This window comes from Dendrobates tinctorius, unplaced genomic scaffold, assembly GCF_039654945.1.
Source record: "Dendrobates tinctorius isolate UK_male_01 unplaced genomic scaffold, ASM3965494v1 ptg000301l, whole genome shotgun sequence".
Taxonomy (NCBI): Eukaryota; Metazoa; Chordata; class Amphibia; order Anura; family Dendrobatidae; genus Dendrobates; species Dendrobates tinctorius.
The window spans coordinates 283,526-298,562 of NW_027361968.1; the positions used below are offsets into that span (position 1 = coordinate 283,526).

The 15,037-nt window shown below is 46.2% G+C and overlaps 1 protein-coding gene across 4 annotated transcripts in view; it reads right to left on the reverse strand.

Annotated features, from left to right (window-relative positions):
* LOC141073434 (uncharacterized) overlaps positions 1-9,879 on the reverse strand; it is a 53,829-nt gene extending 43,950 nt beyond the window's left edge. For 2 of the 4 annotated variants that reach the window (XM_073560638.1, XM_073560636.1), the window contains exons 1-4: positions 9,659-9,878; positions 9,256-9,323; positions 3,622-3,641; positions 3,287-3,542 (exon numbers count right to left, since the gene is read on the reverse strand). In XM_073560638.1, coding sequence (XP_073416739.1) covers positions 3,287-3,542; positions 3,622-3,641; positions 9,256-9,319 — 340 coding nt within the window. In that variant the 5' untranslated portion in view covers positions 9,320-9,323; positions 9,659-9,878. Of the gene's footprint in view, positions 1-3,286; positions 3,543-3,621; positions 3,642-9,255; positions 9,324-9,658 lie in introns of all 4 variants that reach the window. The other 2 variants (XM_073560637.1, XM_073560639.1) reach the window with 2 other exon arrangements.
* Positions 9,880-15,037: the final 5,158 nt, after the last annotated feature.

Here is a 15,037-nt window from a genome sequence, read left to right on the forward strand (position 1 = left end):
CGTGGGGTGAGGATGATTCTGAGAAAGGTTAGTCAAGAACTACACAGGAGGACCTGGTCAATGACCTGAAGAGAGCGGGGACCACAATCTCAAACATTAGTGTTAGTAACACACTACGCCGTCATGGATTAAAATCCTGCAGGACACGCAAGGTCCTCCTGCTCACGCCAGCACATGTCCAGGCCCAATGACCATCTGAATGATCCAGAGGAGAAATGGTAGAAGGTCATGTGATCAGATAAGACAAAAAAATAACTTTTTGATATGAACCGCATTTGTAGTGTTTGAAGGAAGAAGAAGAACTAATACAACCCCAAGAACACTGTTCCAACCATGAAGTATGGTGGGGAAAAGATCACTCTTTGGGGTTGCTTGTCTGCAAAGGGGACAGGACGACTGCACTGTATTGAAGGGAGGATGGATGGGGTAATGTATCATGAGATTTGGACCAACAACCTCTTTCCCTTAGTAAGAGCATTGAAAATGGGTCATGGCCGGGTCTTCCAGCATTACAGTGACCCGAAACACACAGCCAGGGCAACTAAGGAATGACTCCATAAGAAAAATTTCAAGGTCCTGGAGTTGCTTAGCCAGTCTCCAGACCTGAACCTAATGGAAAATCTTTGGAGGGAGCTGAAACTCAATGTTGCCCAGCGACAGCCCCGAAACCTGAAAGATCTGGAGAAGATCTGTATGTAGGAAGGGGCCAAAATCCCTGCTGCAGTGTGTGCAAACCTGGTCAAGAACTACAGGAAACGTCTGACCTCTGTAACTGCAAACAAAGGTTTCTGCACCAAATATTAAGTTCTGTTTTTCTATTGTTTAACGCTCGCACCCTGACTGGATGGCGCGAGCAAGGATTGTGGCCCCACTGTGCCACAAACCAGACTACCCTGGAAGGGGCATGACTAAGCAGCTACCTTGGTGTTCACTGGAGCCTCTGATGGTGAGGTCAGGCTTGTGCGGCAGGTAGCTACCAGGTACCACTCCAGGGTGGTGTCTGGCTGGAGCAGCTGATCCCACTGGGGGACGGAACACTAATGATAGGTGCGGGCAAGTACAGACGTTCACTACTAGTACTCTGGCGGGCACGGCTGGCACTCTGCCAGGCAGGCGGGCATGGTAGGATAAGAGAACAGATAGGAACCAGTTCAGACTAAAGGGACAGGAACCGTTAGGACTCATTTCAGACTGGAGGGCTGGAGGGACAGGAACTGTTTGGAACCAGTTCAGACTATAAGGACAAAGACCCGCAGGACGTGGAACGATAGCAGAGCAGAACCGCAAGGTGCGGAGCAGAGAGCAGAGCAGAGCCGCAGAGTGTGAAAAGGAGAGAAGACCAGAGCCGCAGGGTGTGAAGCAGAGAGCAGAGCAAAGACGCAGGGTGCAGAGCGAAGAGCAGAGCCGTGGTGTGCGGAGTGAAGAGCAGAGCCGCAGGGCGCAGAGTGAAGAGACGCAGGGTGTGGAGCGAAGAGCAGAGCAGAGCCACAGGGTGCGGAGTGAAGAGCAGAGCTACAGGGTGCGGAGCACAGAGCAGAGCCGCAGGGTGTGGAGCGAAGAGCAGAACAGAGCTGCAGGGTGCGGCGCTAAGAGCAGAGCAGACCACAGGGTGCGGAGCGCAGAGCAGAGCCGTAGGGTGCGGAGTGAACAGCAGAACAGAGCCGCAGGGTGCAGAGTGAAGAGCAGAGCCGCAGGTGCAGAGTGAAGAGCAGAGCCACAGGGTGCGGAGTGAAGAGCAGAACAGAGCCGCAGGGTGCGGAGGGCTGACCAGAGCAGAGCCGCAGGGTGCAGAGCGAAGAGCAGAGCCGCAGGGTGAGGAGTGGAGAGGAGAGCAGTAGGATTAGACAAAAGGCTACACACAAATAATGATATGAACAGGTACAAGAAACAGACTTAATATAGACAAGGACGAACACAGGAACAAGTTCAGGACAAAGGATTCAGGCCTGGGTATGCAGCCCCCAGGTAGGCAGAAAACAGGACAGGACCTGGCGACTCAGTGGCAGAATACAGACTGAGAGAGTTTGTTGCTCAGGCATCTCCCTATGGGTGGAAATGCCTTAAGTACCCAATACCTCTTGGTAATAGGCTGGGGACATATTAGGAGAGTTCACACTGTTTCTATAAGACTCAGGGAGAGCAGGAGACGGCCACCCTAACCATACAGCCAGGAAGTATGCACACAGCAAGCCAAGGACATGAGATTCACAGCATGGAGCAGGCAGAGGGCAGAACTCACAGCATGGCCAGGAGGGGTAAGTAAGATGGTGTATCTGCCTGATGTCAGATGGAAAGCCACACAGTGATGACAGAAGGGACGTTACATAATGTACTTATTTAAATAAAATAAGTAACATCCTACAATGTAGTTTTCTGGATTTTATTTTTAGATTCTGTCTCTCACAGTTGAAGTGTGCCTACGATAAAATTTGCAGACCTCTTCATTATAAAAATAAAAATTATTATTAATATTATTATTTTTTGTAGGTGTGAAAACTGGCACAATCAACAGTGTATCAAATATTTATTTCCCCCACTGTATATACATTGTACCTATATACCTGTTTAACCCCTCTGTTCTTCAGTCCAGCTGCCTCTTTGGTTCTACAGAGAAGTTGTCATGTAAAGCATTCATGGAGACATAGAGGCCATTGATTGGCTGCAATCTCACATGAGTAAAGTACATGATGTCATGACTGTAGATGGTGGGAGCCACTGGAGCATTGGCACTGGCCTGGTCAGGGATTAAATAGACAAATGGGACTGATGACATAGAGCCCCTCACATGCAGAAGGTGCTGAGCCCATCCTCACCTGCAGAAGAAGGTGTGGAGCCCATCCTCATCTGTAGATGTGGAGCCCATTTTCACCTGCAGAAGGTGTGAAACCCATCCTTATCTGCAGAAGGTGTGGAGCCCATCCTCACCTACAGAAGGTGTGAAACCCATCCTCACCTGCAGAAGGTGTGGAGCCCATCGTCACCTGCAGAAGGTGTGGAGCCCATCCTCATCAGGACAAGGTGTGGAGCCCATCCTCATCTGCAGAAGGTGTGGAGCCCATCCTCATCTGCAGAAGGTGTGGAGCCCATCCTCACTTGCAGAAGGTGTGGAGCCCAAGCCCATCCTGCCCCACACTCTGTTACCTTTTACCTGTGTGTCTGGATCTACATGTGAGCTCCTTAAACCTGGTCAGCAGAATATTTAATCATGGATGCTTTTCTGGTTATTCTGTACAACCTTCATTAATTTAGGATTTTTGTTCTGTGGATTAGTCTGCTGATCTCTTACCAAACAAGGACCCAAATCTCCGTGTTATGGCTGGAAATGTCTCGCGGTTATAGCCGCTGTTCATGTAGATGTAGAAGGTGCAGGAGGACATCGTTTTTAATATCTTCTTTGAGTCGTTATTAGATGTGTCAATGAGTTCGATTTTCTTTATTATTTTTGAGAAGTAATGAGTACTCAGTGCTGCATGCAACCATCCAAAACTATCCTCTGCCAAGAAGTCAACGATGATCCCAACCTTGTGTGCTTTATTTGATCCCTGTGCAACAGAAAAAATGGAGGCAAGGAAAGAAAGAAAGAAGGAAGGAAAGATATCTGAAAGGATTTATCATTCTTACTGTGCAATCTGCCTCGGGTTCTGTCAATCAGAGGAGAATATCTCGATAAAACACATAGATCATTATATGGCGTAATATATATACAATATATAATATACAATATAATATACAGTCTGCAGTGTGTATCATAGAAGTGTGTATCTTAAAAGTGTGAGATGATTTGAATATATGAATTAATCCAGATTGATGTATACAGACTGTGCCCTGCCATCTGCCACCATCGCACTCTAACCAACGTGTCTATCTATTCTCCATACAGGTACGTCACCCAGCTTTCCATACAGACTTCTTACCACTGATTCTAATATTCACTTGTTATGTCTTCCAACTAACCCCCTGCTTTACCCAGTGTTATTTATGACCTTGTTCACTTTGCCTTGATCATATGCATCTTGTCCACTCTTAATTGTCTGACCAAGATGATCACAGACTACTCCTCTCAGCTTCACACCTGAATGCACTTTGTAGCACATATATTGCATAGCACAAGTTTGCCAAGACTTTAGTCTGCAGTGTGTATCCTAGAAGTGTGTATCTTAAAAGTGTGAGATGATATGAATATATGAATTAATCCAGAATTGAACCAGAAGGGAACAGAAGGTAACTGGAAAGAGTCACTGTAGACAATGGTTCTGTTTGATTCCACCCTGACCCCTATGATCCTTCACTTTCTGATAACCCCACTAATCCCTGCACCAAGCAAGGAGCTGTTCATCTCTTCTTCAATCCTTCCAATCCATCTCACCTCTTGCTCAGATCTGCTCCTCAACATACAATTCTCTGTCTCCAAACACAGACAGCCCCCTCATGCCCTCTCCTGCTCCCACCTGCTAACACTCTCTCTGCTCCTCCTCACCTCCGGCGATATCTCTCCAACTCCTGGTCTTCCTCACCACATTCCCACAGTAATTTCTACCTCCCATCAATGCCCAATCACAACTTCCCGTAACCACTTCAACCTTATACACATTAGCCCGGCACCAGCTTCCCCAGTCCCACTAACAGGAGCTCTGTGGAACGCTCGCTCTGTCTACAACAAACTTTCCTTCATCCATGATCTTTTTATTACTAACAAACTTTCCTTCCTCGCCATCACCGAAAACTAGCTCACCCCCTCTGACACAGCCTCTCCTGCTGCACTCTCGTATGTTGGATTCCACCTTTCCCACACCCCCCGCCCCAGCAGCAAGCATGGTGGAGGAGTTGGTTTTCTCCTGTCAGATAACTGTTCCTTCACCCCAATCCCACTGCCACCCTCTGTCACCCTCTCTTCCTTTGAGATGCACTCTGTGTGCATCTACTCCCCCTTCAACCTCCAACTAGCTGTCATTTACCGCCCCCCAGGGCCAGTCACCACCTTCTTTGACCACTTCGTCACTTTGCTACTTCATTTCCTTTCCACTGATATCCCCACTATCATCTTGGGCGACTTCAACATCCCCATTGACACTTCCCTCTCAGCTGCCACTAAACTTCTATCCCTCATTTCCTCCTTCGGCCTCACTCAATGGTCTTCTGCAGCCACTCACAAAGATGGCCACACACTAGACCTCATCTTCACCCGCCTCTGCTCCCTATCTAGCTTCTCTAACTCACCTCTTCCTCTCTCTGACCACAACCTACTTGCATTCTCTTCCCTCTCCTCCTCAGGTCCACAATCCCCACCTCAAAAACTTGCACAAACTCGCAGAAATCTTCAACACCTCGATCTACACTCGCTGTCTGAATCCCTCCTCCCTCAGGCTACTTTCACACATCCAGCTTTTGTAATCCGGCACGATGCGGCGAAATTTGTAACAATCGGATCCGGATCCGGTTTTGTCCCATAGACTTTAATTGTCGCCGCATTGTGCCGAATGGGTAAGCGTCGAGTCCGATTGTTGCCGGATATGTCAAAAATTAGCTGTCCGGCGTATGCAGAAAACATTCCCTGCAACGTTTATTTGCAGCGCATGCCCAGAGACTGTGAGTTTAACCCTACAAGTGGCGAATGAAAGGAAAAAATTCTCTCTCTCTCTCCTCTCCGGATCAGATCATCAGTGCGAGTGCGCTGCTCCTTTAAATCTGAGCAACACCGTATCCGGCCACACAAAAGGATCCGGTGTCACCGGCACATCCCGGATCCGCTGCTACGGCTTATCACCGCACGGCGCCGGAGTACAAAAACCGGATGTGTGAAAGTAGCCTTACAGACATAAGTTCTCTACACAATGCGGATGCCACTGCCGCTCTTTATAACACCACAATAGCTGTAGCTTTGGAATCAATTGCCCCTCTCACACATACCAAAGCTCGCAAAATCAACAGACAGGCCTGGCACACCAGCCTGACCAAAGAACTGAGGCGGGCTTCCAGGCCTGCTGAGCGGAAATGGAAAAGATCCCACTCCAATGAGGACTTCATCGCATTCAAACAGTCCCTCATTACTTTCAAGGCCAAACTCGCTGCAGCAAAACAAACCTACTTCTCATCTCTCATATCCTCCCTGTCTCACAACCCTAAACAGTTATTCAACACCTTCAATTCTCTCCTCCGCCCCCCAGCACTTCCTCCCTCCCCACTCATCTCAGCTGAAGACTTTGCCTCATTTTTCAAGGAGAAGATTGATAACATCATATACATTATTGGTCAACAACCCCCTGTACCCGTTCTCCTAACTGCCCTGCCCTCCTCTTCCAAAACCAACTTCTCCACTATTACAGAAGATCGACTCTCCACTCTACTCTCAAGATCACATCTCACTACCTGTGCCCTTGACCCGATCCCATTCCACTTCATCCCAAAACTCACCACAGTCTTCATCCCAACCCTAACCCACCTCTTCAACCTATCACTAACAACTGGTGTTTTCCCCTCAAGCTTTAAACATGCCTCAATCACACCTATCCTCAAAAAGCCCTCTCTTGACCCATCCTCTGTATCTAGCTATCGCCCTATATCACTTCTCCCCTATGCCTCAAAACTACTGTAGCAACACGTCCATCTTGAACTGTCTTCCTACCTCTCTTCTTGCTCCCTCCTTGACCGATTACAATCTGGCTTCCGGCCACACCACTCCACTGAAACTGCCCTAACCAAGGTCTCCAATGACCTACTAGCCGCCAAGGCCAAGCGACACTACTCTGTCCTCCTCCTCCTCCTGGACCTGTCCTCTGCCTTTGACACAGTGGACCATTCCCTATTACTACAGACCCTCTCATCTCTTGGTATCACAGACTTGGCCCTATCTTGGATTGCCTTACAGACCGAACTTTCAGCGTCTCCCACTCGCACACCACCTCCTCACAGCACCCCCTATCCATCGGAGTCCCGCAAGGTTCAGTCCTAGGGCCCCTGCTCTTCTCCATTTACACCTTTGGCCTTGGACAGCTCATAGAATCTCACGGCTTTTAGTATCACCTCTATGCTGATGACACACAGATCTACATCTCTGGACCAGATATCACCTCCATACTAACCAGAATCTCTCAATGTCTGTCTGCTATTTCATCCTTCTTCTCTGCTACATTTCTAAAACTTAATATGGACAAAACAGAATTAATCATCTTTCCCCCATCTCATGCGAACCCCCAACAGACCTATCCATTAAAGTAAACAGCTGCCCACTTTCTCCAGTCCCACAAGCTCGCTTCCTCGGGGTTATCCTTGACACTGATCTCACTTTCAAACCACATATCCAAGCCCTTTCCACTTCCTGCCAACTTGAACTCAAAAATATTTCACGGATCCATACATTCCTCAACCAAAAATTCGCAAAAACCCTAGTCCATGCCCTCATCATCTCCCGCCTTGACTACTGCAACCTTCTGCTCTGTGGCCTCCCCTCTAACACTCTCGCACCCCTCCAATCTATTCTAATCTCTGCTGTCCGACTAATCCACCTGTCCCCCCGCTATTCCCCGGCCTCTCCCCTCTGTCAATCCCTGCACTGGCTCCCCATTAACCAAAGACTCCAGTTCAAAACCCTAACCATGACATACAAAGCTATCCACAACCTGAGTCCTCCGTACATCTGTGACCTCGTCTCCCGGTACTTACCTGCACGAAACCTCCGATCCTCACAAGATCTCCTTCTGTACTCCCCTCTTATCTCCTCTTCCCACAATCGCATACAAGATTTTTTCCGCGCATCCCCCCTACTCTGGAACTCTCTACCACAACATATCAGACTCTTGCCTACCGTGGAAACCTTCAAAAAGAACCTGAAGACCGACCTCTTCCGACAAGCCTACAACCTGCAGTAATCACCGATCCACCAAACCGCTGCACGACCAGCTCTACCCTCGCCTACTGTATGCTCACCCATCCCTTGTAGATTGTGAGCCCTCGCGGGCAGGGTCCTCTCTCCACCTGGACCAGTCGTGACTTGTAATGTTTAAGATTACTGTACTTGTATGTATTATGTATACCCCTCCTCACATGTAAAGCGCCATGGAATAAATGGCGCTATAATAATAATAAATAATAATAATAATACTGTATGAAGTTGTATATCGTGTACAGGATAAATGTGTCTATAATCCGGGCAGAGACTGTCAGCAGCAGGCGCCATTATAGCCGGAGGCCATTCCACAGACATTAGTGTCAGATACAAATGTAGACTTATTCGTGCAATACTTATGGGGTTTCCACTACTATTTCCCCTTTCATCAGTCTATCTCTTCCTACAATCACTTTTCTAACATACTTCTATACACTGTGCTGTTTCTATGAGCTTCTCTGTGTGGTCATATGCTTTCTTGTCACGCAGGACATTCGATCTGGACACGAGAGTTGGACAAGAGCAGGTGACAAGTAGTCAGCCTTTCATGATGGACGGGGGTCTGATTGTGGATGCTCAGGTCACTGACTTCACTGTCATCCTCTGCCCGGATCTGATCAAAGCCTTGGTGCGCCTGGTCTTGAGCATATGCGCTCAGACCCCTGTCAATCAATGAAGGACAGCCCTCGTTACACCTCCCCTTGTCCAACTCCAGTGTCCAGATTGAGTATATTAGAGAAGTGATTGGTAAGAAGAGATAGACTCATGAAAGGGAAGTAGTAGTGGAAACCCCCGTAAGTATGGTCAATTATAGTGCTCTTACAATGCCCCAGACCACCAGAGATGTTAACGTTATTTCTGTCACTACCTGAGACAACCAGGGAATTTATTATAAAACTACTAATTACTCTGCTACCAGGGATATTAACATCCTACACTTGGGAATTTGATGTAAACTTCTTCATTACTCTAAGCGACCAGGGTCCTCGTTATCAGCCCCCTCACCTCCATAGACCATAAGGAGTCTAGTAATTACCCCGCTGATGCCTCACGCTGTCATATACTTCACCATTATACCCGATACTAAAATACACCACTAGTGATGGCATCACTCTACTAGATTACTACAGATGTGTCCATGGTGATTCAATAAGCGTCTATCACTGCCCTAAGCTGCCAGGACGGCCTCCATTAAACCCTTCTTCTCCACTGATCACCAAGGTTTTAGCCAGATAACTGCTCTATGATTAACTACATGGTGGCAGGAGGTCATGTTCCCGGGAGGACATGATGGGACAAGATGAGGACTTGCAGAGGTTTCTTAACGGACAGAGGTGATATGAAAATATATCATGAAGATGACTAAACCTCACCCATGGTGTCTTTGATCTGTTGAAACTTCTTTAGAGTCACTTGCTCCATCTTGATCTGATACATTGATCTGTTCAGGAGAAAGAGCATTGGGTTTTATGGAAATGAGATCCTGAGAGTCGTCACTGTGTATCCATTTATCAATAATCGCAGCATGCCCTGCAGATCGGTGCAGAGATCAGGCTCACTTTACTGCCACCTATAAAATCTATTATCAGGGAAAGTAGGAGGTGCCAAGGTCATACACCTAGGCCGTGGTACCTGAGGGGTCCCATATGTCTCTCTACAACACAAGACACTAGGAATATGACACATGGTAGGTGGGAGTCGGTTACAGATTTTGCATTAGGGTCAAGGAACTTAACATTATCTGAGCATAAGATGATTATTCCGGGATTTACCTACCTTCTCTATTATCCTTGTGTTGTGCTGATCCCTCACAGTTCAGTCTTGGAGGATGATCTCCCTCAGGTTGTCTGCACCGTCCTCCCTGGTTGTGGCCTCATTATGTCTTCATTCTGTGCCGGGAATTGTTCTTGTCCTTCTGCTGCCCACCTGCCACCGGAGACTGATGTCTACAGACATGAACCTGAGAAGATCCTCATTCTTATCTCTCCAGGAAATAGAGAGAGTTTTCTTGGACGAGTCCAATGTTCAGTTCTAAACCAGAGATATGAGAGAGAAGTCAGCAGAGGAATTCATGGGAGGGGAATTCACAAACATCTCAACATAAGACGAAGTCCCAGAAGAGGATGGAGGAGAGCAACCAAAACTAGGACAATAGGGGGACAAGGAGCCACTGCCCCAGAAAATGATCCAGTACTCCTCTCAGGAGAAAGAGAGCAGACACCTGACTGATGGCAGCAAGATGCTCCTCCATTATTACTTTGCTCTACTTCTGATGACTGTCCCCCATAAAAGTCCGAAGAGAATGTGACCAGGTCGATATCACATCCGAAAGTTACAAAAAAGTGGTGTTTTCTGCACAACCAGAACTATCACTCCCATCCTCTGTCTCCTATAAATATGATGAAGCATAAAGGTCCCAACACTGGAGTTGGGGGTTGCCACTAATAGCCCAAGACTCATTAACAGGGATGAGCAAACGGGCTCGATGATACTCGGTTATCACTCAAGGATCATGATGCTCGGATGCGCTCGTTACTCAGAGAGTAAAGGGCAAGACTCACCCATAGAGTATTCCGTAGTCTGGAGGACATTTCCTCGGTATATAACTCTCAGAAGAGCACATCCCCTTATTGGCATTTATTGCTCACCTACAGACTATTCCGTGGTCTGGAGGACATTTCCTCGGTATATAACCCCCAGAAGGGCACATCCCCTTATTGGCATTTATTGCTCACCTACAGACTATTCCGTGGTCTGGAGGACATTTCCTCGGTATATAACCCCCAGAAGGGCACAGCCTTTATGTGTCTAGGAGACCAATGCATGACAATGTGACAGATGTGTATGAGGCCTCCTTTATGGCTAATATGGGGTGTTCCTGAGTGCCTTATTTTTGGCACGTCTTGCTTTTTTCCTATATTACACTGAATTTTGCTACTTTTTAATATAAAAAAAAAATTCTGGTTACTTAAATAATATTTTTTTTAAATCCTTTTTTAAGTCGTGCCTTATATACAAGTCATTATACAGGAAAGAATGTTTCTTGACATTTTTTTCCTGTAAACTCCAAGTTCTGTTTGATTTGGAATGTTTTATTGTCTGACCTTAAAGTGGAGTAAATGTGTGACCCCATTGTTCTCAGCAGCGATCTGGGGTTCAGAGATACTTCCAGGGGTCTTCCCCATGCTGTTCTCCTTCCATTCTGCACATTTTTCAATCATTTGAACATTTTCACTGCCCCCCAGACCTCCTTGTAGGGTCTGCCGGAAAAAAGCTTGGCTTTCACATTGACTCCCAATACACTCGTTACTCGAAATGAGCTTCTGAGTTTTAGGAATTGTTCGTTTCCAGCAACGAGCACGCAATCATCTTAGTGCCCGCTCATCCCTACTTATTAACCAGTAAGTAACCACAACTTTCTGGAGACGTCATTGAGCTATCAGACTCCAGCATTACTTTCTACCCATTTATTGTATACAAGTTACATTCATGAAACCCCATATACCGTATACATGAGAATTAACTCCCAGAATATTCCCCACACAATCTACTCTCAAGAATATAGAAGGCACTCCCAAAATGTCTTCCCACAGTGTACCCCACATCCCAGTGTATATCCCCCAGAACATGGCCTTATATTATCCCTTTAAGGATAAGATGTTTATCTCATGAGCCTAGAACCCAGCCGACACTAGAGAATGGTAAAGGAATGAAAGAAGTCTGCGGTGCTGCAATCATTGACTGCTGCTCTTTGGTCTCTGCCATAAAAGTACAAGAATCCTACAAATAATCTCAGAATACTATCTCCTCTAGTTACATGGCATCAGTGCTGTTTTCCTTTTTATCCTGTGTACATTGTGCTGTTGGAATAATGCTTATTATTGTATACCTTGTACTGCTACTATTAATTAGTACGGTTTATTAAGGATGAGTTTCTGTCTCCAGCAATCGTGTTATATCGCCATTGAAGCACTGTTAAGAAAAATAAAATCCCAGAAAGTCCCTGTACACTCACTGTGTGTAGCTGGAGCACAGCTTTACCTTGTGTAAACCTATTTCTAGAACATTTGGATTGCAACAAATATGCACCATATGTATTGGTATAAATTATATCCTGGCTGCTGCATTCACTCATCGCTCTTTTCACAATCCTAAATTGTATAGATCCCTTCACATCCACCATACAACACAAGAGACACTCTCACCAATCACTTAACCATCTGCTCTCTCTTTCTTTCCTTCTACTAGTCACACGAGACATCTCTCACAACCCCAGCTCCTCATGTTATAGTAAGTCAAACCCCTCATCTACTACACTCAGAAACCCATCAAATCTGATTAATATTCCCTGCATGCCTTCTGTCTCTTTTACCTCTGCCCTCTGGAATTCTCGCTTAGTGTGTAACAAACTCTCCTACATCCATGACCACTTCCTTTCCGATTCTCTTAGTCTTCTGGCTCTTACTGAAACCTGGATCCAGCAGTCAGACATCACTGCTGCTGCTGCTCTTTCATATGGTGGACTACACTTCTCTCATACCCCAAGATCAGACAACAGAGCAGGTGGAGACGTTGGTCTGCTCCTATCACTCAAATGTACCTTTCGGGTCATCCCTCAAGTACCCTCACTTATCTTCCCTTCTTTTGAGGTACACGCTGTCAGACTCTACACCCCCTTCTCCATGAGAGTGGCAGTTGTGTATCGTCCTTCAGGCCCCTCCCGTCAGTTCCTGGATCACTTTGCCACCTTGCTTCCAGAATTTCTATCCTGTGACATCTCACCCTCATCATGAAGGACTTTACATTCCCCATTGGTTTTCCCCTATCCCCATCTGCTACTCACCTTTTAACTCTAACCTCCTTATTTGGCCTTTCACATCATACTAACTCTTCTACACATGAAGACAGAAATACACTGGACCTGATCTTCTCCCAGCTCTGCTGCATGCATGATTTTACTATCTCATCTCTCCCACGCTCTGATCACAACCTTCTTTCATCCTCTATCAAGACATGCAACTCTGCCCTTCACCTCTCCAACAAACCTACTATCCCATAACCCTAAATGTCTCTTTGACACTTCTCATTTCCTTCTCAATCCAAGCATGCAGACCCCAACTACGGATCTCCACGCTGATGATCTGGCCAATTATTTTGAAGAAAAAATTGACCCTATCCGACAGGAAATTTTCTCCCAATCCCCTCATACCACGCACTGTCCTCCCTCCCCCACTGCATCTAGCTCTCTCTCTGTCTATGTCACAGAAGAAGAAGTGATCAGGCTCCTTGCATCTTCTTGCCCTACTACATTCACTCATGACCCTATCCCCTCACATCTCCTCCATACCCTTTCCCCTGCTGCCACCACTCACCTAACAAAAATATTCAACCTCTCTCTCTCTTCTGGTATCTTTTCCTCCTGATTTAAACATGCAATCATACATCCATTACTTTAAAAAAATCCCTCGATCAAAACTGTGCCACTAACTATAGACCTGTCTCTAACCTTCCCTTCATCTGTAAAGTCCTGGAACGCCTGGTCCACTTCCCGTATTATCCCCTATTTCTCAGATCACTCTCTTATTGGTGGTCTCATCTGTATCTTGTATCCACACATCTGAGGAAGGGTTGATGATGTGGATCATGTCAGCTTTGTCCATATGTGACCACGGCAGATATGGAGATTAGGTTAAAGAGAAATATAATATAGGGTCATGCGGTTATTTTGTGACACAAGGGATAATATTTCTAAAACTGTCCAAGGTCCATGGTCCAGAGTCAATAAGATAATGTGTAAAAGGTAGAAGACAGTGATTTGTGCACAATTCTATCTCAGAGTAATAAGGAAACAAAGAAATAGTGATGATAGTTCTGTGTATAATACAAGCTTCTATTCTAACATGGCCGTATCATGCAAAGCATGTAGTCACGTAATGAAGGATTGTCCCTCAGCATATGTAATCACTCACCAGATGGAAAGTTCCTGATGTAGCTGATAATCAGGACATGAACATACTCGAATCTCGAGGAAGGCTCTTTAGTTGATCGGTTTTCTTTCTCAGTAACTCCAGATGCATCTTCATCATCATGTGATACCAGCGGTAAGTCAGCGGCCCGATCCACCATGCTGTGCTGTTCCTGTAGGATGCCCACTCTCCGGTAATCACTACTGTCCTGCAGATCATCAATGATCACCAGGACATTCTCATTCTCCATTCTCCAATCAGGAGGGACTATCATAGCCTGTATAAAAGCCGAGGCAGGGAAAACATCGGCCAGCTGAGATGAATCTGGATAGCCATAGGATGTTGCAGCTCAAAGTTTAGTCACAGAGATCACCAAAGAAAGATAGAAAACCATTTTTCCCACAAAGGGTGAAAGAATTCGGCAAAGTGGTGACATCACAGAGAAGCAGAGAAGAATGGCACTGGACACCTGAGAGAGAAGCTGTAGGTGAGTATATTATTACACTCACACTATAGTACATGCTTGTGCACACACAGAAATAGAAAGGTTAATGGGAGGCTTCTTTAGTAAGGGATTTCCGGTTTTCATCTATTCGACCACAGACAAGGCTTGTTCCAGACACGATAACCTGACAATGCAGCAGAACAAGCGGAGTCATCAGGGCAGATCCTACAATTCAGCATCCGTTGTTTCCTAATCTGGCCCTACATTGTGATGCTCTCAAATGAAATAATAATAACTCTGGTGACTAGAGTTGAGCGACTTTTGGTTTTTTAGGGTCGCGTTTCGTTTCGTGAAACCCGACTTTTCCAAAAGTCGGGTCGAGCAAGATCGTCCGATTATAGGGAAAAGTCGGGGTCGTCCCGAAACACGAAACCCAATGTAAGTCAATGGGGAATAAAAGTCGGCAGTGAGAGGAGGACAGGAAACACACCTACAGTGCCCATTTGAATGCCAAAAGCATCAATTCTTCTTTCTTAAGCTTGTCAACCTTAATTAACTTCATAATACAAGTTACGCACTGAAAAATGGGGGTTATTTGGCTACAAACTGTGGGGGTAGGGCTGGCTCCAGGTTTTCATGTGCCCTGGGCGAAAGAGCGCCCCTTTAACACATACCACAACTCATCATGCTCCGATACGGCAGAGAAATAGCGGTATAGTCCAATGAAAAATACCTCACTTTTTA